This window comes from Mustela nivalis (genome assembly GCF_964662115.1).
Source record: "Mustela nivalis genome assembly, chromosome: 2".
In the NCBI taxonomy this organism is placed as follows: domain Eukaryota; kingdom Metazoa; phylum Chordata; class Mammalia; order Carnivora; family Mustelidae; genus Mustela; species Mustela nivalis.
This window is the reverse complement of record NC_139021.1, coordinates 159,447,185-159,474,546: the sequence shown is the minus strand read 5'-3', so window position 1 is coordinate 159,474,546 and position 27,362 is coordinate 159,447,185. Positions and strand designations below refer to the sequence as shown.

The following is a 27,362-nucleotide window of genomic DNA, read 5'->3' as shown; positions in this document are numbered from 1 at the left end:
AATTAAAGGGGGGGAGAAAAAAGCCGCTGCTGGAGCGAGAGCCCCACTTGGGGCCCTGAACTAACACAAGGAGAAGTCTGAGCTGCAGGGAGCTGTGTACTGACTGCGGAGACTTTTCCCAAACACTTTCGGGGAAAGGTGTTGTGAGAAGAGAAGGGGCGGAGTGGGGGATTAGCATGTGAAATGAAGTTTTCATGGACTCCAGTGGGGGTAGAAGGCTATTTTAATGGCATTTTGTTCTCTTATTTTCTCTCCTTGAGCTCTTTAGAGATATTGTTTTGCTAAGGCAGGCTTTCTTCCCCCTTCTTTCCAGTCTGCGGATTGCCTCTATGGGAGCCAACATAAATATTTCTCCTCCAGGAATGCGGGTTAATTAAAAGGAAATGAATGAGTGGAAGCATCCAATCCAGACCCACAATAGGCGGGTGCCCTGGCCTGCCCTCCCCTCCCACCACCGCCAGCACCACCAGGGCTGAGCACGACCCTGGCTCTGTCTTTGCCCTAACCTGCTGCTAAGGCCAGTTGAAGCTGGGATTCTTTTCAAGAAAAGAAAGCCCTGCCTGTGTGTAGGCCCACAGGCCAGCAACAGGAAGGAGAGTGTTTTGCGCCCCCCTTCCCCCCACGCCGTGTCCTTGTCACTTCTCAGGATCTCCCTCTGCTTCTCTCTGGTGGAGACGCATGGGCCTTAAAGGGTATGCAAGAGGAAGGAAAGGAGGGTTCCAGGATGTACCCCACAGTAACTTACTAGTTGGCTGAACAAGACAGACCTCTTTTTCAGCATCGGTTTTAATCTATAAAACAAAAGGTTTGACTGGTTGACCTCCAAGGTGTCCTACCAAGCAGCTGTTCTGGACTCATCCATGTTTTGCAAAGGGGAGCACAACCCTGGTGATTGAGCGTAAGAGAGAACTTAAACTCCATGAACGCAAGGAGGTCTCTGTGTTGTTTGTTCACCACTGTATTTGTTCACCCGTGGTTTGCTGACTGACCAGAGGAATGCGTGGATAATGCAAGAGAGGAAAGAAAGCAATACAGATCTGCGTTAGCTCAATAATGTTTTCTTTATAGAACTCAGATGAATCTGCTTATCAATCATATCCATTTGGCAATACAAAACAACAACCTATGAAAGAACTTTCCGGCAGCAATGATGGGTTTCAAGTACCGGCCTGGGATTATCAAATATGAAGCACAATAATTGTCCTGCTTTCATGCTGAGAGACTTGGAGAATGCAGTTTTCCCTTACAGCCCCGTTCCTTTATATTTTCTAGCGGCCTTGCCAGATTTTCTTATGGTACACTATCAAGTAATTCTGCCAAGTAGGACAGCCAGGTTAGTATATGCTGCTACTTGATTAGGGAAGAAGGACAAGTTGGGAGATTCACGAGGCCCAGATCAAAGCTGAGGGAAGGAGCAAAAAAGGGCTTTTGCTGATAGAGCTGGAAATGAAGCCTTAGGAGATCCTGAAGGGAAGTGTGTCCCCCATGAGGAAGGGCAGGCAGCCTCTCCCCTCAGTAAGTGTTAGTTGACCAGAGGATGTACAGGGATGAGGCTAGGGGTTTGGAGTCTGACCTGGCCACTGTCCCAGTTTGGAATAGACAAGGAGCCTTTCCACTCTCCTGGGTTGGCCTCGAAAGCCTTAGCCCATTACCTACTTGGAGCCACATCTCTGTGCCCTTTCCTACTCTGGGAGGTAGGATGAGGTGGGCTGGCATCTGACCAGTTCTAAAGAGCTGTCCCGTGTCCAGACCCATGACCAGCTTAGGAGGAGGGAGACGGCTGGGAAGCTCCGTGGGCTACAGAGAATCTGTCAGGGTTTGACTCTTCCCTTTCCAGAGCCCTCTTTCAGAAGCAAGTTCCTGCTGTACTGCTTTTCTCTCAAGCAGTGAGCTCTTAGCTTCTGAGTGAATGTACTGAGGGAAGGTTTGTGTGAATGATTCACTAATTGTTGGCAGGCTAGCCTCAGTCAGCCCAGCGTTAATTACGTAGGCCATCGGGAAAGTGAGGCTTGAGGGACGATAGTGTTCTAGCAATGCGGGGAAGGAAGAGAGGGCCTAGAAGTTCTGTCTTCCACCCACCCTCCCCAATGTCCCCAAGAATAAATTCAATACCTAGAAAAGAAGGCACATATCACAGGGACTTCAATAAATTAAAGTTCAAGGTGCTGAGCTTCCAACTGGAAAGTTTCATCGCAGGAAGTTTACCTATTGAAGGCAAATATCCAATGCCCTGAATCCTGCCTGTTTGAGATCCAGGTTTGCGAAAAGGAAAGGTCCCAGCTTCTCCTTCCTCATGACCTGCTTTTAGAGGTACAGAGTGGGGTCTGAATGGGAAATGGGCTTTATTTCATTCAGTCTTGGCTCAGAGAAACAAGGATCCTTTGAGGAAGGAGGAGAGGTAAAGTCGGTTGCTAGGAAGGAATAGGTTAGGAGCAGGGAGAAGTTTCAGGAGCAGGGAGTAGCTGGTCGTCTGCCCTTACATAGTTCCCAGACATTGTGGGTATGCCTGGGGCACCTCGGGTGATTGTCTGAAGGTCACTAGGTCATGGCCTGACTGGTGGAGTCACCATATCACATGGCTGAGTAGTACCCTTGGTTTCCAGCAAGTCACCCTGCTAGGGTTCCCATTTCTTCCATCCTCAGGCCCTGCCTTTGGGAAACAAGCCTCAAACACATGCTTTTTCCAGGGTCAGTTTTGTCAGTTTTTCTTCAGGGAACGGGAACAAGAGAGAAAGCATTAGAGATTGCTGGGGTGTCTGCCAGCGGTTAGCAGGGAATCAGAAGCACGGAAGGAGCTCTGAAGAAAGAAAAGATGTGGCTGTGGTAGAGACCTGGCAGCAGAAGAATAGGGGGAGGGGTGCAAGAAAATGGGTGAAAGGGAAAAGCATGGCTTTCCCCGGCCAGGCCCTGTGAATCTGGGCTGTGCTCTTCCACAGGCTCCATCAGCCAGGCCAGGCCAGGCCTTAGGGCAGCAGGAAAGGGGAGGAGACGCGCCTGTTCTCACCCTAGTCCAGGGAAGAACAGGAGCTCAAAATCTCAGGACTGGGAGTTCTCACACCTAAGTGTGGCGGGTGAGGATGATGGGGACAGAGTTGGAGGAGAGCGCAGAAGAATTGGGGGAAAGGGTGGGATAAAGGGTTGGAAACTGGAGAGATGGTGGTGTCTCTCCCTCCTGGGATCCCTGGGCAGGGGGATGCTGGGGCGGGGGCATTCCCTAGGTTCCTCTATCACTGGGGTCTCTCTAAAAGAAGCCTAGGACAGAAGGGGAAAGGAGGGGGCCAAGGAGCCCCTCAGGGTTTTCGCCCGGGTTTGTGCGCGGCGCCCCCCCGCGGCCGTGCGGCGCGGCTGCAGAAGTATTTGGTGACCCGGCGGCGGCACTGCTCGCAGCGGACCGCGCAGCACCAGTGGAACTTGCAGTTGCAGCTGGACACGGTCTCGGCGCGGCGCTCCTCCACCGCCAGCCCGCAGTCCCCGCAGAGCCGGCGGCAGCTGCGGCGCTCCCAGCGGCCCAGGGCCCGTCCGCGCCGCAGGCACTCTCGGCCTTCTGTCCCCAGCAGCCCCAGCGTCTTGTTCTCCAGGCAGTAGTCCGGAGAGTCCTCCAAGTGCACCAGCTCCCGCGTGGAGATGGAGCGGAAGGTGTCGGCGATGGCGCCTCGGCCGGCGGCACTGTTGCCGGCCCCCTGCAGCAGGTCCACCTTGAGAGCCGCGTGGTACTTCTCCTTCAGGTGCGCGCCCACCTCGCGGAACTCGGGCAGCTGCAGCCAGCAGGTCTGCGTGGTGCAGCTGCCGGACACTCCGTGGCACTTACACGTGCGTTTCATGGTGCCCTTCACCGCCTGGGGAGAGAGCTAGGAGTGAGCTGGCCAGGGAGTAAGCGGTGGGGGAGTTGGCCGCTGGGGGATTGCGAGGCGGCTAGCTCGTCCATGTAGCTGGCGGGCCTGGACCCTCGCTTTTCCAATCTGTTTAATGAACTGAAGAGGGGTCCGCACCTAGGGCTGGTGGGGGTGGAGCCAGCTGCCTCACCCCGGGGGCTGTAGGACTCACCTTGCGGCCAGCCTCGTTGTTGTGCAGGTTCATGGCTGCCCGAGCATCCTGTCCTGTCTCTAGGGCATCGACAAACTGCTTGGATATTGCCTCTCCGAAGCCCACGTTGTCACTGCAGCCTCCCCACAGCCAGCCTTGGCCCCCTGGAAGGGTACGAGGGGAGGAAAGGTCGTTGAGCAGGCAAGCATGAGCTCCTGGGCTACTGTTTCTAACTGCGATTGGCGTTGGGCAAGTATCCTCTCCAGATCAGTTTCATCCTAGATTTGTTTAGGCCTCATTTCCGCTTCCACTTCCAGCCTCAGCCAGTTCCCTGCTCTGGGCTCCATGACCTAAGTCCTTGAGGAGTGGATTCTCTGCAAGGCGCCTGCGGCTTGGCCCTCTACACGCAGTCTCTGGTCTTTGGGCAGAGTGTGTTCGTGCCTGGTGAGCGATTGACAATGGCCCGAAAAAGGAGAGGAAAGCACCAGCTTGGGGGGCAGGGACACAATAGGAATAATATGGATTAACCAAGTTGAAAGTTGAATTGGAGGTCAGAGAGGATTCCAGAGGACAGCAGAAGTAAAGCGTAGAAAGGAAATGGGTAGGCATGTCGAAATGATGTTCCTTCTGTTCTGAGAGAGTAGCAGGATTGAATCCACAGGGAGTGTTCCTTGGTTGTGTAAACTAAGGAAACCCCCCACTTGGAGAAGGAGGGCCCCGAGCTACATTGAGCCTGGTTTGTCACTTCTAGGGTTTTGGCTTAAACTGGGAGGCCCTGATTTCCCCAGATCTAGAAGAATACCACTGTCCTCCACCCACCAAACTACCCACCGAACTTTTCTTGACTTCACTGGCCTGCCCTGGCCACCCACCGTACCTCTACTCACCCAGCTGCCCATTGCGGGAGTCGTCACAGCCGCAGTTGTCAAAGTCGCCGAGGCTGCAGTTCCTAGTCAGAGTGTACATGACCCCAGCAGAGCTGATGGCGTGTACAAATGCTGTCTCCCGGTTAGCTGGCAGGAACAGAAATGGGGGAGTCAGAGCAGGGGGTTACAACTCAGAGAGTGCCAGTCGTGCTGTCTCCCTTGAGTGCCATCACTGTGCTCTCATCCCCAGCTCCAACCTGTTTCCCCACCTTTACAATGTACCTTACTCTCTTCCACGGTCTGCTTCAGCCTCCGTCTGAGCGCTATGCTTCTCCCCTCCCATCTTTTCAGGTCACACATTATGACTAGGTGGCTAGATGACTGTTGACCTATAGGATTCTTAAGGATTTAGGTGGCAAAGAGCCAGAGGAAGAAATGGGGAAGGAGATGAATCTGAAGGCCAGGCTGTAAAGAACTCATGCCCTTTCCTTCCTGAAATACTGAAGTCTAAGAGGCATGGGCCAGCTAGTCCTGGAAGAAACCTCTGCTTAGCAGCTATTTCATTGACTGGTATGGCCACTCTTTATCTTCTTGGGAAATCTGGTGTCCAAGTTAGTCCCCAATTATCCTGTACCTCTCTGCTGAGCTGCTGAAAGAAGGGGCTAAGAGGCATGAAGAATTAATACTCCTACCTACCTCCTGATGCTCTTTATAGTGTGAGGAAGCCCTTAGCCAACTGGGAGGCCAAGGATGTTATGGACTAGGGGTGAGGCAAGGTCCATGCATTGAGCAGTGAGGGTGTTTTGAAGAGAGAGAGGAAAAATAAAGCTTTGTAAGAAGGAGGAGATGGAAAAGGGACAGAGAGAAGATCCCAGAGACAGGATCACCTGAGAATAGAGACCAGGTGAGGACTAGGATGCTGATGTAGAAGCAGCAGGGGGCCATCCCTGAAGAACAGGGCTCTAACCTATGGCCAGGGAGTCAAGGGAGCTGTGGCCGAGGCTTTCCTTACCACTGCGAAGGCCACCATGGCTGGACAGCTGCAGGGCTCTCTCGGGGCAGTTCCATCGGTCCCAGGCAAACTGATACTTGCATTCTTCAATACCACTCTGGGCACCAGCTGCAACACTGCTGGAATAGATCAGGTAGGCCTACAGAAACACAAGGGTCAAAATTCAGACTCCCAGCTGAACTTGGGAGGCATTTGCACTGAAATGGCCATGCAGCTCTTTTCCTGCCCACTCTCCTCTCCTTCTAAAATAATGACAGGGACGCCTGGGTGGCTCAATTGGTATAACATCTGCCTTTGGCTCAGGTCATGATCCCAGGGTCCTGGGAATGAGTCCCGTGTTCAGCTCCTTGCTCAGTGAGGTGCCTGCTTCTCCTTCTCCCTCTGCCTGCTGTTCCCCCGCTTGTGCTCTCTCTCTCTCTGACAAATAAATAAAATCTTTTTTAAAAAATAAAATAATGACAGAGTAAGCACTTAAATTAAATATGCTATTCCATTTAACATCACAAATAACCTTGTGAAATAGGTACTATTTTTATAGCTTAGGAACCTGAGGCCCAGAAAGGTGAAGTAAAGCAGTTTGTTCAAGGTCCCACAGCTAGCATGGTAACAGTAGGAATGAAATTCAATGTTACCAGATCTAGACCTCACTAGCCTTTTTTTTTTTTTTAAGATTTTATTGATTTGACAGAGACAATGGGAGAGAAAACACAAGCAGGGGGAGGGGCAGAGGGAGAAACAGGCTTCCTGTTGAGTAGGGAGCCCCATGTGGGACTCAGTCCCAGGACCCTGGGATCATGACCTAACCAGAGGCAGACGCTTAACAACTGAGCCACCCAAGTGCCCCTAGACCTCGCTAGCCTTTGTTCACTATACTATTCTGCCTCTCCAAAATGAGTCCAAATTGCATAACTCATGAATTTTCGGCTGTTCTCATCCCATTACTGTCTTAGAAAAGGACATTTGGCAGCTGGAACTGTCCTTAGAGATCATGGAGTACAAAGTCAGCATTTTAAAGATGGAGAGCTGTGTCCTACCATTGCACTGAGAAGGATGTGTGGCTGCAACCTGACACTGGGAAAGGCCATTGACTTTTGTGGTTCTGGAACTTCTGGCCATAAATTCAGAATCAGTTCTCCTGAGTTTTTGCCTTGGTCCTGACAGTAGTTTGCTGTGTTCTTTTGGGTGCATCCCTAACCCTCTCTATGCCACGTCTTTGCTTCTGTAATATACACAGCTAATAAAAAATGTGGATATCATGAAAAGAAATTGACATGTATAGTCTTCACTTAAGATCAGTGAAATCCAAATAAATCAAAGGCCATTTTTTCTTACCTTTGGACCCGTCATCAGGAAATTGTTCACTGACCTAGAAGAGACAAAAACCACAGAGCATAATGGGGATATACCAACTCATTTCTGTTGCCAAGCGTTATAGGGATTACCTCAGCAAACATAATTGATAGGAAGAAATGAAAATGGTTTTTCCTAGGAAAAATTATGCAGAAGGGAGCTATTAAAGATAAATTTATCTAATAGAATATGCACAAAAGGAGCTAACATTAGGGCGCCTAGATGTCTCAGTCAGTTAAACATCTGACTTTTGATCTCAGCTCAGGTTCTGATCGCAGCATTGTGGTTTCAGTCCCTGTCCCTGCACTAGGCTCCATGCTGGGTGTGGAAGCTGCTTTAAAAAGAAGAAGAAGAAGAAGAAGAGCTAACATACTTTCTTTTGATTTTTAAAATGTCAAATAACAAAAATGTTGCAAGTAATATTTGATTATTATTTTTGCCATGGAGTGGGAAGAGAGAGCTTGAACTTAGTACTGTGTATCAGCACTCTACTGTGAGGATTTTACATGCCGATCTTGTTAAATTCTTACTGTATTGGCTGTTAATGTTCCTATTTTTTAAATAGAGAATCTGAGACACAAAAAAAGTAAATATCTTGTTCAGTCTCACCCATCTAATAAGTGATTAAAGCAGGATTAAATCCAAGGCCATCAGACTCCATAGGACTCTGAGAAGGATAGTTCTCTAATCAGAAAGAAGTAAAGCCTGGGTGGCTCAGTTGGTTAAGTGTCTGCTTCATCTCAGGTCACAATCCCAATGTCCTGGGATCAAGCCCCACACTGGGCTGGCTCCCTGCTAAGCAGGGAGGCTGCTTCTCCCTGTCCCTCTGCCTGCCATTCCCTCTGCTTGCGCACGCACTCTCTCTCTCTCAATAAAATCTTAAAAAAAGAAAGAAAGAAGTAATAGAGTGTCTTTCTAGGAACTGAGTCATAATTAAATTCCAAAAATAAATAATCTGACTCTGGAAAGTAGTTTGGCCATTTCTTTCAAAACCGAAATAAATGGACTTGCCATTCATCTTAGCAGTTCTGCTCTTGGGTAGTTAGCCCAGAGAAATGAAGATTTGTCTTTACTCAGGAACTTGTACATGGATGTATATGGATGATACTCCAAAACTGGAAGCTATTCAAATACCTTTCCCAGGGTAAGTGGATAAAATAACTGTGGTTCATCCATGCCACAGAGCATTACTGGGTGGTAAAAGGAATAAACTAATTGATACCTTCAATAACACGGATGATCAAAGTGATCAAAGCCAATCTCAAAATGATACATACGTTGGGACATCTGATTGGCTCTGTTGGTTAAGCATCTGACTTGATTTCTGCTCCGGTCACAATCTCAAGGTCGTGAGACAGAGCCCAGTATCAGGCTCCCTGCTGGGCATGGAGCCTGCTTAGGATGCTCTCTCTTCCTCTACTCCACTCATGTTCTATCTTCATGATTTCTACATACTTCATGATTTCACTTATGCAACAATCATGAAATAGGTAATCATAGAGCTGGAGAATAGATTAGTGATTTTCAGGGGTTAGGGATTGGGGATGGATGTGGCTACAACGGGGTAACACTGGAGAGTCTTGCTCTGGCTCATAGAGGCGATCTTTATGTTAGTCATAATTTGCAAAGGCGTTTGGACATTACCAGGCCAGATAGAGGCTAGTTCCCATTCAGAGGATAGACAGTATCAGGAAAGAAAACAGCAACAAAACAAAAATCAAGTCGTAGAGAACAGAGAAAGCTTTGCCATGAGCCTGGGTTGTGAGAGGATACTAAGTTGGGATCACAGAGAGCCATGGTGGGGGATAGTAGAGGATTCTTTACTCAAGATCCTACAATATGGAAAAAAAAGATCCTACAATATGTAAAGATCTGTATGATGAGCTGTTTGAGCCAAAATGATTAATCAGTTAGATTTAATTGAACACCTGCCATGGGACAAGACTGTAGGCTTTGTGTGGACATTTCCATTAATTAATGTTTGTCAACCCCAGAGTTATTAGCAGACATATGTGAACCATGGCTGGCTTCCTCATATCCAGACCATCCAATATTAAGAAAAGACTCAGGATTGTTAGCTAGACTTCTTGTAATGGTCATTTTGCAGTATGTACATATATGAAATCATCCTGTTGTATACTTGAAACTAATATAATGTTATGTGTTGACTATATCTCAATTTAAAAAAAGGTAGTGTGTCCTTGTGAACACCAAAGGAAGAGGATCTTGTTCTTAATTAATGAGACAATGGCAAGATATTTTATTGGGGAGTAAAATACAATATGGATTACAGATAGCATAGTTAGTGTGTGATGTTAGAAAGTGCAAAGAGAGCGAAAAAGGAAGGAATTTAAGTGTTTTTATGGATATTTCCCAGGGACAATTATGTGATTGGAGGCAAGATGCTAATAAACAGTAGAAGAACCAAAATTTGTTTACCAAGCGGAGACAGCTCTATAGAACACGGTATAATCACCATGCTCCTAGACGAAGTACAAGCTTCCCATACCCCATATGGACTGTTGCTGAAGATACCACCCAGATGGAATGTCATTCAGAAGGTTTGTGCCTTACCCTCCTAACAATTCTCAGACCTTTTCTTCAACTCCAGACTTGCATGTTCCACTTCAGTGTTTAATGGGCATCTCAAACTTAATCCATCCAAAATATAACTCCTGATCTTTGCTGCCATCATCCCAAACCTGCTCCTTCTGTAGTCTTACCCACTGGAGTAAAGGACACTTCCTCCTCTAGTTGTCAGACAAAAATCTTGGAATCATCTTTGGCTCCTTTCTTTCTCTCATATCCCATATTCATTCTGTCATCAAATCCTGCCAACTCTGGTTCAAATTATATCCAGACTCTAATCAGTTCTTAACACCTTCACTGCTGTTCCTGGTTCCAAGCTATCATTGTCTCCTGCCTGGATAAACTAATTGATACCTTCAATAACACGGATGATCATTTTGTTTTTAAGGTTTTTCTTTTAAGCAATCTCTACACCCAATGTGGGGCTTGAACTCACAACCCCTGGGATCAAGAGTCACATGCTCTATCAGTTGAGCCAGCCAGGAGCTCCATTGCCTGGATTATTGTTAAAGCCTCCTGACTGAACTCCTTGTTTCCACCCTTATTCTCCCACATTTTATTCTCAAAATGATTGGTCTATTTAAAGATCAGTCCCTTGAAAATATAGATCAGGGGCACCTGGGTACCTCAGTCAGTTGAACATCCAATTCTTGGTTTTGACTCCGGTCATGATCCCATGTGGAATGAGACTAAGCCCCATGTCAGGCTCCACATTCAGTGGGGAGTCTGCTTGAAGATTCTTTCTCTGCCCCGCCCTCCACCCCCTCTCAAGTAAATAAATAAATAAATCTTTAGAAAAATAAAATGTAAATCAAATTTTGCTACTTTCCTATCATGCTTAGCAAAATAAGTCAAGCAGAGAAAGACAGCTATCATATGATCTCCCTGATATGAGGAAGTGGTGATGCAACATGGGGGCTTAAGTGGGTAGGAGAAGAATCACTGAAACAAGATGGGATTGGGAGGGAGACAAACCATAAGTGACTCTTAATCTCACAAAACAAACTGAGGGTTGCTGGGGGGAGGGGGGTTGGGAGAAGGGGGGTGGGTTATGGACATTGGGGAGGGTATGTGCTTTGGTGAGTGCTGTGAAGTGTGTAAATCTGGCAATTCACAGACCTGTACCCCTGGGGATAAAAATATATGTTTATAAAAAATAAAAAATTTAAAAAATAAATAAATAAATAAAATTAAAAAATAATTTTTGCTACTTTCTGTTCAAAGTTTTCCAATGATTTTCTTTTTTAAAAAATCTATTCTTTAAAAAAAAAAGATTTTATTTATTTATTTGACAGACAGAGATCACAAGTAGGCAGAGAGGCAGGTGGGGGTGGGGAAGCAGGCTCCCTGCAGAGCAGAGAGCCCGATGTGGGGCTCGATCCCAGGACCCTGAGATCATGACCTGAGCCAAAGGCAGAGGCTCAACCCACTGAGCCACCCAGGTGCCCTGATTTCCTCTTTCACACAGAGCAGAAAGCCAAACCTTATCATGGTTTATAAAATCCTGTGCAGTCTGGCCCCCATTAACACCACACTGGTCTCCTTGTTGTTCCTCCAGCACACCAGGCACTCTTCAGCCTCTGGGCCATCACGTTGGCTGTTCTTTCTGCCCAGAATGCTTTTTACTCAGATCTCCACATAGTTTGTTCCTTCACCTGCATTCAGCCTTTAAATCCTGTGTGTCATTCTCCCTAAATCTTTTCTTGGTCATCCTATTTAAAATGGCAACTCCCCCACCCTTCTCTGCTTCATAAATTGTATGATTCTCTTTATACAAAATGTCCAGAGTAGTCAATTCCATATAACAATTTTACTTACTCTTAATATCTAGTTCAAAAGCCACAACCAGCATTTCCTGAAGATTCATAGTAACTTTCTTCTGCCTCATATTAAGATTTCCTTTTATTCCCTAATATTTGACTTGTCTCCCCTCCAACTCCTATTACAGTACCTTGAACAGAGTAAGTGCTCCTTAAAAATGGATTGAATTAAAGGGTTTTGAAAAAAGGATGGAAAGATCATCAGAACGAACAGAAAATTGTAGGATAATAGGATCACTGGAAAAGATCCAAGGGAGGATATGGACCAGGAAGACTGGCAAGCCAGTGCTCCCACTAATTTTCTAACATTGAGAGCAGACGACCATGCCCCATTAGCAGATAATCATACCACAAGAGCAACAGACAGTTAACACTAAGCATATGTACCCAGAGGTTGGTGTTATAATCAAAAGTTTTAGCAAAGTCAATCTGACACACTTAATGTTATGTATAATTGTTATTGTGCTTCATAGTAATTAGACATAAGTGGTAAGTGATTTACATAAATAACTGCAGTTAGTTTTGTTTTTATGCTGCCAAATAAAAATGGTGTAATTGTTTCTTCTCCTTTTGACAGTCTTCCAGTATATATACTGATGCCATTTAAAATTTAACCTCCATCACACAATAATAGCTGACATTTATGGAGTGTGTCTCTTCTAAACCAGTGCTTCACCTGTATCATCATTTTTAATTTCCATGGCAACCCTATGGGGTAGGTACTATGCTATATACTGAATGTTTATCCTGTGCGCAGAAAACACTTTAAGTGCTTTCTTTGCACGTTTTCAGCTCGTATCATTGTCACAACCATTGAATAAGGTAGAAACTATAATGTCTTCCATTTTACAGAACCAGAAACTGAAGCATGCAGCGGTTAGCCAGCATCCCACAGCTGGGTAAGTGGTGAAGCCAGGATGGGAACCTAGTCAGGGTGATCCCGGAGCATGTATTCCTTCGCTGCTATGCTTTTCCGCAACCCGTGTTTCTCTTGCTCATATTCCCACCTGCTAATTCAGGACTTCTGATCCCCAAAAAGTTCTTGGTAACTACTTCTTGAAGGTCTTAGTGATGTTTTGCACACACTGATAAACAAGCACGGTTAACTATCACATTGTCTTTGCTGCTTTTCTATGCTTCCATTGCTCCAAGCCTCCCTCTGTGTGTATGTCCACCAGGCACCCATATCTGCCAGGCCTGGCCTCTGCTTTATCTGGGCACCACCATATTCCCTGGGCACATCGTAGGGAGGACTGTTTCTGCTTAGACTGAGTTCGATGCATAAAAAAGTGGCAATGTACCACACTAATTTGGGATGTTAATAATGGGGAAACTGTGCGGGGAGGAAGGCGAGGATTTACAGGAACTCTGTACTTTCTGTCAAGCTCTCTGTGAACCTAAAACTTCTCTTAGAGGAACCATAGATTTTTTTTTTTTTTTAATACAGGGACAGATGTCTTTTAATCCATTTTAGAGCTTTGCTTTTCCACTTAGGTATCAAAACTGCCATTTGTGTGCATGGTCTTAGAAGGTTTCGGTAAAATAATTCTTCAGGTTTGGCCTGTAACATGGCCTCCTCATCACCCACCAGCCTTCTTCATTGGACCGAAGCTGAGGGGCTTGCTTACATGTTCCAGCGCCTAGCTTCCTAGCTGGGATCTTCTTGATTCCCTATCTTGCTATCCCTATCCCATGCTATCCTGGGAAAACTCCATAGCCACTCATTTAGATAAATTTCTAGAGACGTCAGCCCTGCCAGTACTCCTGACCTGCCCATATACCCAGACTGCAAGTGGTGGGCCCAGCCTGGAGCACCTTCAAAAGGTGCCATCCTCACAAAGAAATGGGCGATGAAGAGAAGTAGCAACTAGACTTTCTCTCGTGTTTTGTTGAGACCCTTCCTGGGCTCAGCTTTCAGTGACCTCCTGCTCAAAGTGCCTTTGTCCACCCAGGAGCCATATCCTTGGCCTTGGCACACCGGCTATTACTGATTCACCCACACTGGACCTCCTCCATCCCTAGGACGACTCCCTCAAGAATAAGCATCAGTGCAGTTTCTGATTTAGGTGAGACTCTTTATTATGCTGGGAGCTGGCAGTGTCCATTGGCTTAAAAGCAGATAGATGGGGCTCTCCTGCCAGATAAGCAGGATAATTCTTCAATGAGACTCTGCCTGAAACTAGCCCTGCCCCTTTCCCCAGATGCCCAAAGAAGGTGGCTTTGGTGAGAGCATCCCCCCAGATCTGCTCCTGGCCCTCCTGTGAGTCCCAGCGGTGAAGGGTGTAAGCAACAGCCACACTCCACCAATTCCCTTTAACTATCAGGTGGCCATAGTGCCTGACCTAGGCAGGACTGCAGTCTTCTACCTCCTGTCTCCTGGTGTTAGTCTTGCTTCAGCTTTTTGTTTTGTTTTGTTTTGTTTGAAGGGTTCCAGTCTAGGGCAATGGAGTGTAAACTTTAGTGTTGTATGTAAAACTGAGAAGTCTGAGTAAGCTTTATGGAAGAGATACTATGGTTATAAGATCTTAACGCTGGGGAAGGATGGGGAAAGGGTACATAGGACTTTCCGGTACAGTTCTTTGCAAACTTCTATAAATCTGTAAAATGTCATTTATATAAAAATAAGTTGATAGGGGTGCCTGGGTGGCTCAGTCGATTAAGCGTCTGTCTTCAGCTAAGGTGGATTGAGCCCGATGTCGGGCACCCTCTGTGGGGAGCCTGCTTCTTCCTCCCCCTCCGCCTGCCTCTCCCCCTGCTTGTGCTCTCTCTTTCCTGCTCTGTCAAATAAGTAAATAAATCTTTAAAAAATACATTTATAATTTAAATATATAAAGTATAAAAATATATATAAATATATAAAAATATAAAAATTAAATGTTACATACATATATACATACGTACGTACATGGTCTGGAATGCCAAGAGATTTGGAGAATAGACTTCAGTGTAGGCATTTGAAAATTAATCCACATGGATTAGCTGGTACAGTCCATAAGAATCCTCTGGGGAGTTTATTAAACATGAAGATTCTTGGGTCCCAGTTCCAGAGACTCCTGTTGAGTGGTGGTAATGGGGGGAATAGATGGTAGGAATCTGTGTATACCACGTTCCTAAGATGATCCTCAGAGTCCACTTTGAGAAACACTGGTCCAGAGGGAGAACAGGCCTCTAATGCCTAAGTAATAATTTGAGGGCTTGGAAAGTTTAAATTTTTGCTTCAGTCTTCTAGACAATTGCTGCTCCAACTGTAACAGTAGCAAATGGATGGACATTGTCTTGTTTTGTTTCTGGATAGAGTACCTTCTGGTTTTGGCAGCTCTCATAGCTCTCTCTGGTCACTGCCTTGAGGGGCTGGGTCTCTGGCTGCACTGATCATTAAAATCATGGGGATTTCTTTCCTTCCCTGTGGTTTTTCTTGGTACAGTAGTTTTCCCCCCTAGCAGTTATAACTGACTTGTTCATGTTTACCTTCGTCATACCAGGAATAAAATATTTTGGGGGGGGGGGGTAGGTGGAATGTGCCCACAAGGATTCTGAGTGTTTGTCTAAGGGCCATCTGTCCTCTAGGAAACTTGCTGACTACCTCCGTTCATGGAAGTCTTCAATGCCATAGCTATGATTTTATATTCTTAGACCATATTCTTGTGATCAATCCACTGTCATCAGTGACTCTAACTCAGTCCTTGGTTTGTACTTTTTCCTACAAGCTTCTGATGCCATCTCATCCTTCTCCCAAGTTCATTTACCAACAGTAAGAATTTGGGAGAGTAGTAATTTCTCTCTCTCTCTGTTTCTCTCTTTTTCCATCATTCCTTCTCCGCTCTTACAATAATGTTTCACCATACCCTCTGCTGTCCCTTGCCCCCATCTAGGCTGGTTAGCTAAATCATGCCCTCTTGTCCCATTTTCCCTGCCCTCTGCCTAGCTCCTCGACTGTCAACATTTATCAGTTCTTTCCCCTTCATTTCAATGTGTGTCCAAGTCTTTACTATTCCTAATTACTAAATATTTTTTTCAGTTCTTGTTAAACAACCATCTAGATACAGATGCATTTGTAGTTTTGAAGCTATGGGTCATGCTAGAGGAGAGTCCTGTGCACTTTCCATCTTTTTCCCATTTCTTCTCTGCCCTATGGGATCTCCTAGCCTTGCAACACCTCAGTGGCTATATTCAGCCACGATCTGACCCCAACTGAAAATTCTTTGATCTCCAGGACTGTAAACCACCAAACACCCACAGCTCAGTATTATGCAGCTTCTCTCATGAGTCATTTGCCTCCTGAGTTGCCTATTTCATAATCAGCCTGGTCACCAGCAAAAATTTTTCCCAGAGAGCTGCTACAGGAGGGAAGGGACATTGGACAACCCAAATACAAATGCCATAGCTTCTCTTTTAGCTCTTGGAAAGTCTCCAAGTTTCTTTTGTTCCTTTGTGTTTCCTTACCTCACATTTATGATCCATAGAGCCAAACACCCTACTTTCAAAGCTCCTCTTCATTTGATACCATTTGACGTAATTTATTTTACCACCTTAGGAAGTTCACAGAAAATTGGAAGTTCCCATTCTCTGGTAGTTATGTCTAATTATGGATGAGCAGTTTAAACCACTATCCTATTAGTTTCAACAATTTCTTCCTGTTTGGGGGCATTTTCCAAAGTAGCGTAGCCCATGAGGCTGTAGCACATAGCAGTTTGGCAGCTGTGGTGAGAACACATGGCTGATTCTATATGATCTGGGGCACAGATGGACACAGGACCAGTTGTACCAAATACCATCCTGTCTTCAGACTTACTTCTTCCTTTGCATGACTAGGCCCTTATTATGGGTCAAGTTCATGTGCTGGACTCCATCTCCCCTGAGTATGAGAGTCCTTTCCCAGGGAAGAACTCAGTGCCATGCAGCAAACTTCTCATGGGCGAGCACTATCTGGCCAAGTGTGCCCTGATTCATTTGAATCCCAGTGGTTAACATAGGGGCTTAGATTTAAGTTAGGATCCCATTTTTGCCTTCCCCACACCTATGTATAGGGTTTTTTTAAAAAAAGATTTTATTTATTTATCTGGGAGAGAGAACACAAGCAGGGGTTACAGGCAGAGGGAGAAGCAGGCTTCCCGCTGAGCAAGGAGCCTGATGCAGAGCTTGATCCCAGGACCCTGAGATCACAACCCGAGCTGAAGGCAGACGCTTAACCGATTGAGCCACCCAGGTGCCTCCCTATTCCCCCACATATTTTTAAAAAGCAAAATTCTGAATGTGAATCTCCAGAATTTAGTGTTTTCCTCTCAGGGCCCCAAACTTTCATCTCAATGCACTCTGACACCTTGTTGGTTTGGCAACAACCCCCCCGCCCCACACCTTCACTTTCCTCACAAATTTTGAATAATAGGTTTGGCTTCTCCCTACCCTTTAATCTCGTCTTTCGAGGTCCATAAAAAGTCTCTGGGTCCTGAAGCTCTAGCTGGCCTACTTCGGAAGGGACCATCTGATTACAGCTTGGGGTGAGGGGAAACAGAGAAGTGGCCGTAAACAAACGCAGGTGCGGATCTCTGTGTGGCGGCGATCTAGCACAGAGAGAGAACAGGAAAGGAGCGAAAGGCTGTGGGGAGGATCCTGAGGAGAGTTGCTGCCTGGAGCTGTAGCTACAAGGTGCCCCAGTGAAGCAACTTCTCTTAGAAGGAATGTGTAACAGCCGGCTTTTCACCTCCTAGAACTCACAGGATGTCTCTGGCCAGGGAGAGCCCAAAGATAGCTCTTTCTGAGCGAGTTTCCTTGTGATTCTCTCCATCCTCTACAGCATTGGGCCCGCAGAACACAGGCGCATCAGCACACATGGAGCTGGGCGCACACACAATGACATAGAAGGCAAGTTGTACGAATGGCTGTGAAATAATATCCCATCGGTCTGAAGTTTTTCACTACCTTCTCTGACAATACCCAAGGATATTTAAGCTAGGAGCAATTCCCTGTACAATTGGAATGAATTAAAGTTAAGATGCAAAAAAAAATTTTAAGGAGTGAACAGCATGGCTAGTTCTTATTCATTGAAAAGTCCAAATAATTGAAATCAGGCTCTTTCCCATTTAGCTAGGGGAAGGGATTAGAAAACAGAAGGCACAGATCTCCGAAGTCTTGAAGGGAAGAGAAATACCCAGAATTTCAAAGACACATTGCCTCCTACTTAAAATTTGCCCAGAAGGGACAGAGGTGATAGCAGCGGAGAGATCTATTTTCAGTTGAGCAAAGGAACTGAAGCGAGGTTACAGCAAATGAGCAGTTATGAAATGAAAGCCGTCAGTGTAGACTCACCGAGGGAGGATGGCCTTGAAAGTAAAGCCAGGCATGATTTCAGTGCAGACTGGGGCCCAGTGAAGGTTTTTTCCCTAAGGTAAGTATTAAAAAAATGAAAGAATGTGTAGTTTTCATCCTATTCCCATATCTATGTCTCTTTCTTCCAAGGGAATTCAGGCCTATAAATAATTCTCAAACTGTTTTTTTTGTAAATGTGAATTTTCCATATTATAATGCAGTGCCCTAAAATCAACAAAAAAGAAAAGTCTTATAAACCACTTAGCTAAAAAAAAAAAAGTTTAACAGGGGCGCCTGGGTGGCTCAGTGGGTTAAAGCCTCTGCCTTCGGCTCGGGTCATGATCTCCGGGTCCTGGGATCGAGCCCGGCATCGGGATCTCTGCTCGGCGGGGAGCCTGCTTCCTCCTCTCTCTCTGCCTGCCTCTCTGTCTACTTGTGCTCTCTCTATCAAGTAAATAAATAAAATGTTAAAAAAAAAAAAAGTTAAACAGATGCATCAGTTTTAGTAGAAATCATATTAAAATTTATAATAAATTCCCATAATATCTCAAATCCAGCCTGTGCCCAATAATTCTTGGCAAAGACCATATAAGAGCTGATGGGACAATTGTGTATTCTAGGTCTCTGCAAAACAATCCCAGGCCGATTCTTTCCCGAGCAAATCACAAATGTTGAAGGGACAGTCTTTTCCTCTGAAACTAAAATGCCATGTGTATTCCAGGATGTTTTATCAATCGACAGGCTGTCTTTCCTTGTCCTCATTTCCTTCCTTCTCTATGTATTGTAGCAAACTCTGCTGAGAAACGCTGAGCTACAGAAAAGCACTTCAACACTTAGCATTTAAATGAGGACTCTAACTGGAAATAAGCTGTATTCTTTCTCTGTTCTGTGCCCTCTAAGCAAAAAGCTGCTAAGGAACAGCCCAAGCCACTGTTCCCAGAAAGCCTGGGACTACAGGAACCTCTTCCGGGATCATAATGGAGGCAGAAGATTTTGTTTTGTTTGTTGATTTTGTTATTCTGGTCCCTGTAGTATAGACCTTAGAAAATACTTCTGTTCTCAACTGCATTGTTGGATACAATATCAGGTTATTTCAGGATCAGGAAGGTAGGTGTATACGGTAACTCTGAGAATTAGCCTACAAATCAACTAGCTGTACAGTTCAAGGTGAGAAAATTGACAGGTTATGACACTTTAGTATCATTTTTTACTATTTAATGGAACTAAATCCAATTTAAAGGAACTATTTAATGGAACTAAATCCAATCCAACGCTCCACTTCTGTTGCCTTTGCTGATCAGCCGCAGCTCAAACAGAAATAAACTAAATGTATTCGAATGAATTTTCTCTTTTTACTAATTTTTATTCTTCATTTTTCTCCCCAAGGGCGGCTGGTCTTATCTATACGTTCTCCAAGATTCACTTTACTCACTGACTCTAGATCTCTCAGACACAATAGGAGCTTTCTTTTCCTATTGCTCTTCTTCCAGTTTTAAACCATGGTAGTATTTAGAAGATTTAGACAAAGAGAAATATATGCAGTTGAAAATGTGAGAGAAGATGAAGCAAGATGAGCTAGCAGAGGCCAGCTGTTGAAGCAGAGTTGTGGGGGTCCATTATACACTGTTCTCTCTCTCTTTGTTGAAAAATGAAATTTTCCATAACACAGAATTAAACAATATGCTGCTTCTGAACCAATCATGTATGCAGCGTGGGCTCCACCAGGCACCTTGGATTAACGTGAAGAAATGTTAGGATAATATGGTTCGCTATATTTATTATCCTGGCTACTCGTGTAGAATGGAATCTTTCAGTTCAACTATGGTGAGCCTGAAGAGCTTGAGTCAAGGAAAAGGACTGTGATTTATGGTAGCAAAAGAGAATTAGTTTTGAATGAAGAGGAAATTTCTCACAAGGCAGAGTGGTTTAAGCTTGGCCTAGAAAACCTAAGAATTTAATCTACGGAGTTGTACAGAAAGACTGAACTACTGGTCCACTTACAGGGCCTTATGGAGATGACTGGAACACAGCCTCATGGTGTGTTGGGTCTAAAAGGATGCTGAAGTTGGGGAAACAACCAAAAGTGAATTTGGACTGGTTGGGTAATGGTGAATTTAAGCGGTCCCCTTATGGTCTGATTGCTCTTGGCTTAGAGATAACTTTGACCTAAGAGGCGTACAGAGAAATGATATGATCAATAACCAGTGCCTACAAAAAAAAAAAAAAAATGAGAAAAACAAGCTATTGGCTTATAAAGAGACTAGAGAATCTGTCCAGAGTGAATGGTAGTTTCTTTTGAGAGGTCCTCTGAATGTAGATGTATTTCAATGGGAGGCAACGGGGAATGTTACTTCTGTGAAAAGAGCTCAGCTTCCTCCAGCCTAGTCTTTGATTTAGTATAAAAAAATCTGCTTTCTGCAAAGTCAGGGCTTATCCTAAGAAAAATTATATTGACCTCTCTCTCCAAGCCCTGTGAATTCTCCTCTGCCTTTCTGAAGGAGATAGAACAGAGATCTTTCCTTTCCTTTCTTTCTTTCTTTTTAAAGATTTCATTTGTTTATTTGAGAGAGACTGTGCACACAAGCATAGAGGGAGAGGCTCGGAGAGGCAGGCTCCCCGCTGAGCAGAGAACCCAACTCGGGCTCAGGACCCTGAGATCATGACCTGAGCTGAAGGCAGAGGCTTTAACCCACTGAGCCACCCAGATGCCCCTTTTTCTTTCTTTCTCCTCCCTCCCTTCCTTCCTCCCTCCTTCTCTCTCTCACTCTCTCTCTCTCTCTTTCTTGACCAACACTATACCTTTATTCACTATATCTCCTTATCACATGCTCGAATTAGGGATCTTGGGGAATTTGTTTTTGCCTCTGCCTTTTACTTTGAATGTAAGGGGAATCAAAAGACAAAAGAGCTCTAAAGATTCTAAGTGTCTTTTTAAAAGCTGTGACATGAAAAATAATGAAATGGAGGACACTACAATAATTCTCCGGCTCCTGCAGACCCTAAGATGTGCTACAAAAATGGGTCTTTATCCTTAGGAAAATATCATCAGAACTAGCTCTCTTATACTACACATAAAACCTTAACCATCAGAAGCAGTACAGATAGTACAGATACTTTTTGAGTGATCTACGAACAAACACAGGCCCACCACATTGAAAAGAACAGGTAACTTGAGGTTTGGGGTGACAGTACACATGTAATCCAAATCAGCCTGCAGACAGTTTTCGGTGAGATGAAAGGAATGAAATAACAGTACGAAAAAATATAAATTTGTTGGATAAATAAGTGTAAGATAATTTAAATAAGCTAACAGAACTAATTTTTTTAATATAAAAATACTAATCAGGCACAAGCTTTTGTTTCTTAATGCCAGACTTCTAAATGTGTATGAGACTACTGTTAACATTATTAAACATTCCCAGAAGAATTAGAGTATCAGACAGAGAAAGAAGGATGGCCACAACAGGAAGGACCATGGTCCAGTGTTCTGGCTCTTGGCTATGAATGTGGGCAGGGAAAACAAAGCAAGGTCCTATCTGAAGTGGAAAGGCTTATTGGAGAGAAGCCTTGAGTGCTGTGGGTTCAAATCCTGTCTCACCAGTGACAATTTTTGTGTCTTTGGCCAGTTACTTAGTGAACATGTACTAAGCGTTGGTTCACATTATCATTCTTTCTTTTTTTTTTTTTTAAGATTTTATTTATTTATTTGACAGAGATCACAAGTAGGCGGAGAGGCAGGCAGAAAGGAAGGGAAGCAGGCTCCCTGCTGAGCAGAGAGCCTGATGCGGGGCTTGATCCCAGAACCCTGGGATCATGACCCAAGCCGAGTGCAGAAGCTTTAACCCACTGAGGCACCCAGGTGCCCCCACATTATCATTATTTCTGAGATAGATTTTGCCCCAGGTTATGGGGCAGGGCCAAAGCTAATCTTAAATTATCCTTTTTCAGAAGACTATAGCAATACAAGAGTAAGGACTTAAGTAAACCATGGAGTCTTCTACCTTTAAACTAGAAAATATGAAGATGCTCTACTTCTGAGAACTGATACCTACTTCTAGGAGTTTCTGAACTTAAGAAAAGATTAAGTTTAAATTAAGGTTAAGGTTTCCTGTCATGGTTCTTCCCTTATGTAAAATGGTTTACATGCAAAGGTCAGTTCAAAACACATTCATCATCATCGTGATTCAGCATGAAGCCTCAAGAACCAAGTCTTCTGGGTTCAAGTTCCATCTGGATCATTACAAGTTAGGTGATCTTGCCAAGTTATTTAAGATCTCTGGGCCTCCTGCATCAGGCTCTCTGCTCAGCAGGAAGCCTGCTTCCCCCCACCCTCTGCCTACCCCAAGATCTACTTAGAATCTCTGTCTGTCAAATAAATAAATAAAATCTTAAAAAAAAAAAAATCTCTGGGCCTCAGCTCCCTCACCTGTAAGATGTAGATGACCATAGTATCTAATTCGAAGGATTAATAGAAGGATTGGTAAAGCACTTACAACAGTATCTGCCTACACAGTAAGTTACCCATTATTACAATTGTGGTTAATTTCCGCATAAGAGACATGATGATAAATAAGGCAAGGTGTCTGATTCTAGAGGAGTTTCTGGGCTAGTGAAGAAGATAGATTCAAAAGCAAGATTCAGTAAGAGGTACCAAGTGCCACGATGGCTTAGCCTGCCACTGGCTATAATGGGGACAGAGAGAAGAGGTACTAATTTAACTGTGAAGAATTCCGGGAGGAGGGAATACCTAAACTAAGTCTTCAAAAATGAGTAGATGGCAAAGGTCTAGTGGAATCTTTGGAATCTTTTAGCCAAAAAATATTTCACCCAAAATATGAACAAATAAAATCCTTTCTAAATGTCCTAACTGATTTTATTAAGATTTTTTTTTTTATTTGACAGAGAGAGAGAGATCACAAGTAGACAGAGAGGCAGGCAAAGAGAGAGGGGGAAGCAGGCTCCCTGCCGAGCAGAGAGCCCAATGCGGGGCTCGATCCCAAGACCCTGAGATCATGACCCGAGCCGAAGGCAGAGGCTTTAACCCACTGAACCACCCAGGCGCCCCTATTTTAATAATAGCAAACATCCAGCAGATTAAGAGAACTTGATCATATCAGTTGGAAAAGAAAAAATCTAAGAGTAGTTGGAGCCCAGGAAAAGGGATTTATATTTATAGTCCCAAGAGAGAATAGCATTCCCTAAGATACAGCATTAAAGCAAGTGTCCCAGCTGGGAAAAAGAGAAAAAAGTAAACTCTTGCCATGGAAGAGAGAGGGTTTGGATTGAAACTCCTTCTGATCCTTTTTTAATATCCCTGCTTATATAATATCACAAAAAGGAGATGCTTCTTTGTGTCATATTATCATCCACACACATAAAATAAACATGTATTATGGAGCATCTGCCCTATTTATACAAACTGGTTTTGTAAGAGAAGTTGTAATGAAGTGTCTCTTCCCAGGACCTCTTAGACTTTGTAAATGATGATGATGATGGTACTAATAAATATCATTAACTAATTAATTATTATTAGCTAACTTATTTTTATTCATGGCAGGAAGTATTAAGACTCTGAAAGCAAAAATGTAGGGCTCAAATTGTTGACAAATCAATGATAAAACTGGGAATTCAACTTCGGTGATTGTGTCTCAAGCCCTTAGCAGGACCTTCAACATTGTAGCTACTGACCTAATCCCCTCAGAGTTACCCTGTAAATCCCAAGTTTTTTCATGGGTTATGAATTTTTTGTTGATCAGGGGAGCTATTGGTATGTGACTCTTTGGTTTTGGCATATTATTTTCCAGATTCCAAAGCAATTTTCACTTACCTTTTACTTCCCTAACTTCAGAGATTCCCAGCCTCTCTGAGGATGAGAATTTCTTTTTATGGTAGCAAAGTTTAGTGCATCCTGTTCTTTTTTGTATCTTTTAGTGGAACAACTTAACAGAAACTTAACCACAAATGATCATGAATTCAGTACTTTTAAGTATGTATTTTTATTATTCATAATACATATTTGAAAAATAGTAGCACATGTATGTGGAGAATAATCTTTGCTATAGATGATGCTTGGAGAGAGTATGGATGCAAGACAGCCCCCCTACACTCACTGAAGCCCTTGCTGATCAGGGGTTCTGCAATCATCATCAGATTAAATTTCATAGAAATTCATAGAAAGTTCATAAAAAGGTTACTTTAAATACATAAATGTAGCAAACCAAGGAATGGTGTATTTCAAAAGCTGTCTTAAAACCCAAAGATTTTCGATAAATTCTTGCTGTACTGCAGAAAAGAAATTGACCCCCTTTAAAGCCTTTGGAAAGAAGGAGAGCAGAGCCATAGTTAACCTCTGTGTTCCAGTGCATCTTTTTGATTTGGTCATCAAGTTGGGCAGGGGGAGAGGAGAGAGAGAGAAAGGAGAAATGGGCAGAACTGGGCAAAACCTAGGATCATTATGAGACATCATTTGAAGTAAAATGAAGGCAACAATTAAGAAAAAACATGTTGTAGGCCCATTCATGCCAGATGAGTAAGAGTAATGGAAACAAAAATTCAAATTGGCTCATCTCTGGCCACCATTGTAACCATCACTCTCTGCTTAGCTGTATCACGCGTTCCCATTCTCTTTTTTTGGGAGCCATTTGGATTAAGGAAAACAGATTCAAAGAAAAGATTTTTCTCAAGTTACCAAACGATAATTCTCAGAATTGTCCCAACAAGAATTGTCCCAACAAGAATTGTCCCAAAAGCTTTAAAAAAGCTTTTTTAAAAAGTTTCCAGTCCTCTTGCCTTGAGAACCCTAGTTAAACTGCATGCTGTAAGTCAGTGTCATCTTTATTTCCTCCTTTCAAGCCCAAGAGCTTCTGTTGATGGACTTTTTTGACAGTAATTTCAGGCAAGCCTACAATTGAACAGCCAAGCAGAAATTGTGGTTCTCTATTTGTTAAATGCTTTTGAGGTCCTTACATAAAAGGTTGGTAATGAAGTATTAAGAGAAGTATCTGAAAGGCTGTGGTTGGTCAAATTTCTCTGCATGGCACAAAGGGGAAGGTGACCTTATGCAGAACCCTGATAGTTCCATTATAAGAATAATCAAGATTTAATGTTAAATTTAAAAATCACTCTTCAAATGCTACCAAAAACAGACTCTTGGCAAAGTGTAAGTGTTTAATTCAAATTAGAGCTTATAGAGAAAAAGCAATTAAAATCTAATTACATTATACAGGAGATTTGTACATTTTCTCCTCAAAGTCAGGCAAGGCGAGGAGGGGTTCTTAAACCCTGTTTTTAAATTAGAACTTTCTTTCACATCTCTTTTTTCTTTTTTCTTTTTGAATCCAGACACTTGAATTTGGACAGACAAGCAACCCAGCCACCTTTCAGTGTGGCTGTGTCAGTATCGGAATGAAATGAACATGACCCCCTCCAGCAGGGAAGGAACACACAGTAAAGGTATTTTTTATAGAACAATTCTTCACACTGCCCTGGTGACTGGGGAAAGGAATCTCGTGTTTCTCTTTTGCTGATACTGAATCAGCTGAAGAATAAATACCATGAACATCAGTAGAAATGCTCTGAAATAGTCTCTGCTCCCTTTTGTTTTTTTGTTCTCATGAGGGGAAAAAGAGAGAGACTTTTTTTTTTTTTTGAATGTGAAATATTTAATTAAAATGCCAGTTAGAAATGAACCAATTATTTGGTGGTTCACTTTGTAACTGGAAGTGTTGCAAATGACTGCGTTAACTTGCAAATCATTGTATAAATTGGGCATATTTCTTACCAACTCTGTAATAAAGATGGCTATACTCATTTATGATAAGAATACCTTCTTGGCACAGGAAGCTGATTACAGCAAAGAAATGCCTACCCTTGCTTCCTCAACAGTTTATGCAGCAGTTGGATTCAGACCTTGGTTAAACAGATGGTCAAAATGCAAACCGATAAAGAGGCTGAGCTTATGTATCTCAGTTGGGGAGAAACTCCAAACACTCTAGCAACATGCACTTCCCAGGTCTTTCTTTTGTATCCCATTGCGTAGTTACTTGTTAACATTTCCATGTATAGATACTTCATGTGATTCCCAAGAGCTACATGAAACTGACAATAACATCACCTATCCTTGGCAAGGTGGTTTATAATTTCCAAAGCACTTTCGCCAACATTGCCTCATTTTCAGAGCAACGTAGAAGTGTGTGTAAATTGCATACATTAAATAAATTTGTAGAAAGTTTAGATTTCTAGAATATTTCATTTCATTTATTCACCCAATACCAACTCAACAGCTCAAGCTAATTTTTATCTCTAAGACATGATGACATAGTTACTTGGAATATTCTGAAAAAAGTGAAGTTAAGTCAGAAAGTGCAAAGTAAGAGCCCATTGCATTTTATCTCCAGCCTTCACCTCAAAGATCAGATTCAAACACAGTAGAACTTGCTTTGAACCACCTTCCTTTTCTCCACAATGCTGACATCAGGATTTGGTTAAAAAGGGGAGGGGGGGGACTGCTGTTCATTTCCCCCAAAACCACTTAGAATATTTGTAGTATAGCAATTTATTAATCTACTTTTAAATCTATTACTTAATTAGTCAGGGTCCTAAAGATTTACTGAAATCAGCCATAAATTTAGGAAGAGCCCCTACTCCATAGATCAGTTTTTCCTAGGAAAGATCCCAAATCTTCCCACACTTCAGGAAATGAAAAAGAGCTCTCTCCCTTACATACATTTACTTAGTCCTGTTCCAGGTAGGAGTCCAGGTTACTTACCAGGTGTAGCTGAGTCGGAGGATACAGGTGAAAAGGAAGATGCACACAGAAGGCTTCGTAAGCAACATAATCCTCTGGAGCAACAGAGATAGAAAATTCTAAAAACGTGGGAGCCAGACAAGGTGGGGAAATATACTCCTCAGTGGGAGTGGGGTGGGATTCTCCTCAAGTCCCAACTTTCGTGGTGTGTAAGCGATCCCAAACAGAGTTAAGGGGAGGTGAAATGGAGCTGCCAAACTTCCAAAGAAGAGATTATCTACTTAATTAAAGTTTTTTTCCCCCCTTCTAAGTCCTTCAGCCAATCAGAACTCAAGTGCCAGAGAAAGATTGAGTCGATCAAAAGAACACTCCAGGATCCTCCCCGACAAATGCAGAAGAAGGAGACAAGGAAAAGGGGACAAAGAGAGGAACACGGAGAAAGAGGACAAAGAAAGAAGGGGGGGAGGAACAGAGACATAGCAAATCCCCTCCACATAATCAGCGCTTGGGGTTTCTCTCCTCCCTCTTGCCTCTGCTCTCCCGCCCCACCCCTACCTCCCCCACCCATGCACGCTCACCCGCAGACGGAGACACACAGAGAGGATAGCCTGGTCCCCAAGGGGATTTAGAAGAGACTGTGCTTTCCCGGT

The 27,362-nt window shown here is 43.8% G+C and overlaps 2 protein-coding genes across 6 annotated transcripts in view; one reads left to right on the top strand and one right to left on the bottom strand.

Annotated features, from left to right (window-relative positions):
- SEC31B (SEC31 homolog B, COPII coat complex component) overlaps window positions 1-27,362 on the top strand; it is a 125,104-nt gene that overhangs the window by 31,990 nt on the left and 65,752 nt on the right. For all 5 annotated transcript variants that reach the window (XR_014309315.1, XR_014309316.1, XR_014309317.1 and 2 more), the window contains exons 25-28: window positions 9,629-9,812; window positions 12,238-12,375; window positions 12,513-12,559; window positions 25,308-25,418. The gene's annotated coding sequence lies outside the window, so the exon portion shown is untranslated. The remainder of the gene's footprint in view (window positions 1-9,628; window positions 9,813-12,237; window positions 12,376-12,512; window positions 12,560-25,307; window positions 25,419-27,362) is intronic.
- WNT8B (Wnt family member 8B) lies at window positions 1,095-27,362 on the bottom strand. Its single transcript, XM_082722333.1, has 6 exons — window positions 26,734-27,362; window positions 7,234-7,267; window positions 5,902-6,040; window positions 4,911-5,036; window positions 4,045-4,187; window positions 1,095-3,836 (listed from the first exon to the last, which is right to left on the bottom strand). Exons 1-6 carry the CDS (start codon window positions 26,799-26,801, stop codon window positions 3,291-3,293), a joined length of 1,056 nt encoding a protein of 351 aa, XP_082578459.1. The 5' UTR covers window positions 26,802-27,362; the 3' UTR covers window positions 1,095-3,290.

Excerpts from the sequence above, each read along its gene's own strand:
- WNT8B (XM_082722333.1), bottom strand. The coding sequence starts at position 26,801 with ATGTTGCTTACGAAGCCTTCTGTGTGCATCTTCCTTTTCACCTGTATC. Across the intron at positions 6,041-7,233 it reads TCCTGATGACGGGTCCAAAG|GCCTACCTGATCTATTCCAG; the intron begins GTAAGAAAAAAT and ends GTGTTTCTGTAG. Across the intron at positions 5,037-5,901 it reads CCATGGTGGCCTTCGCAGTG|CTAACCGGGAGACAGCATTT; the intron begins GTAAGGAAAGCC and ends TGTTCCTGCCAG.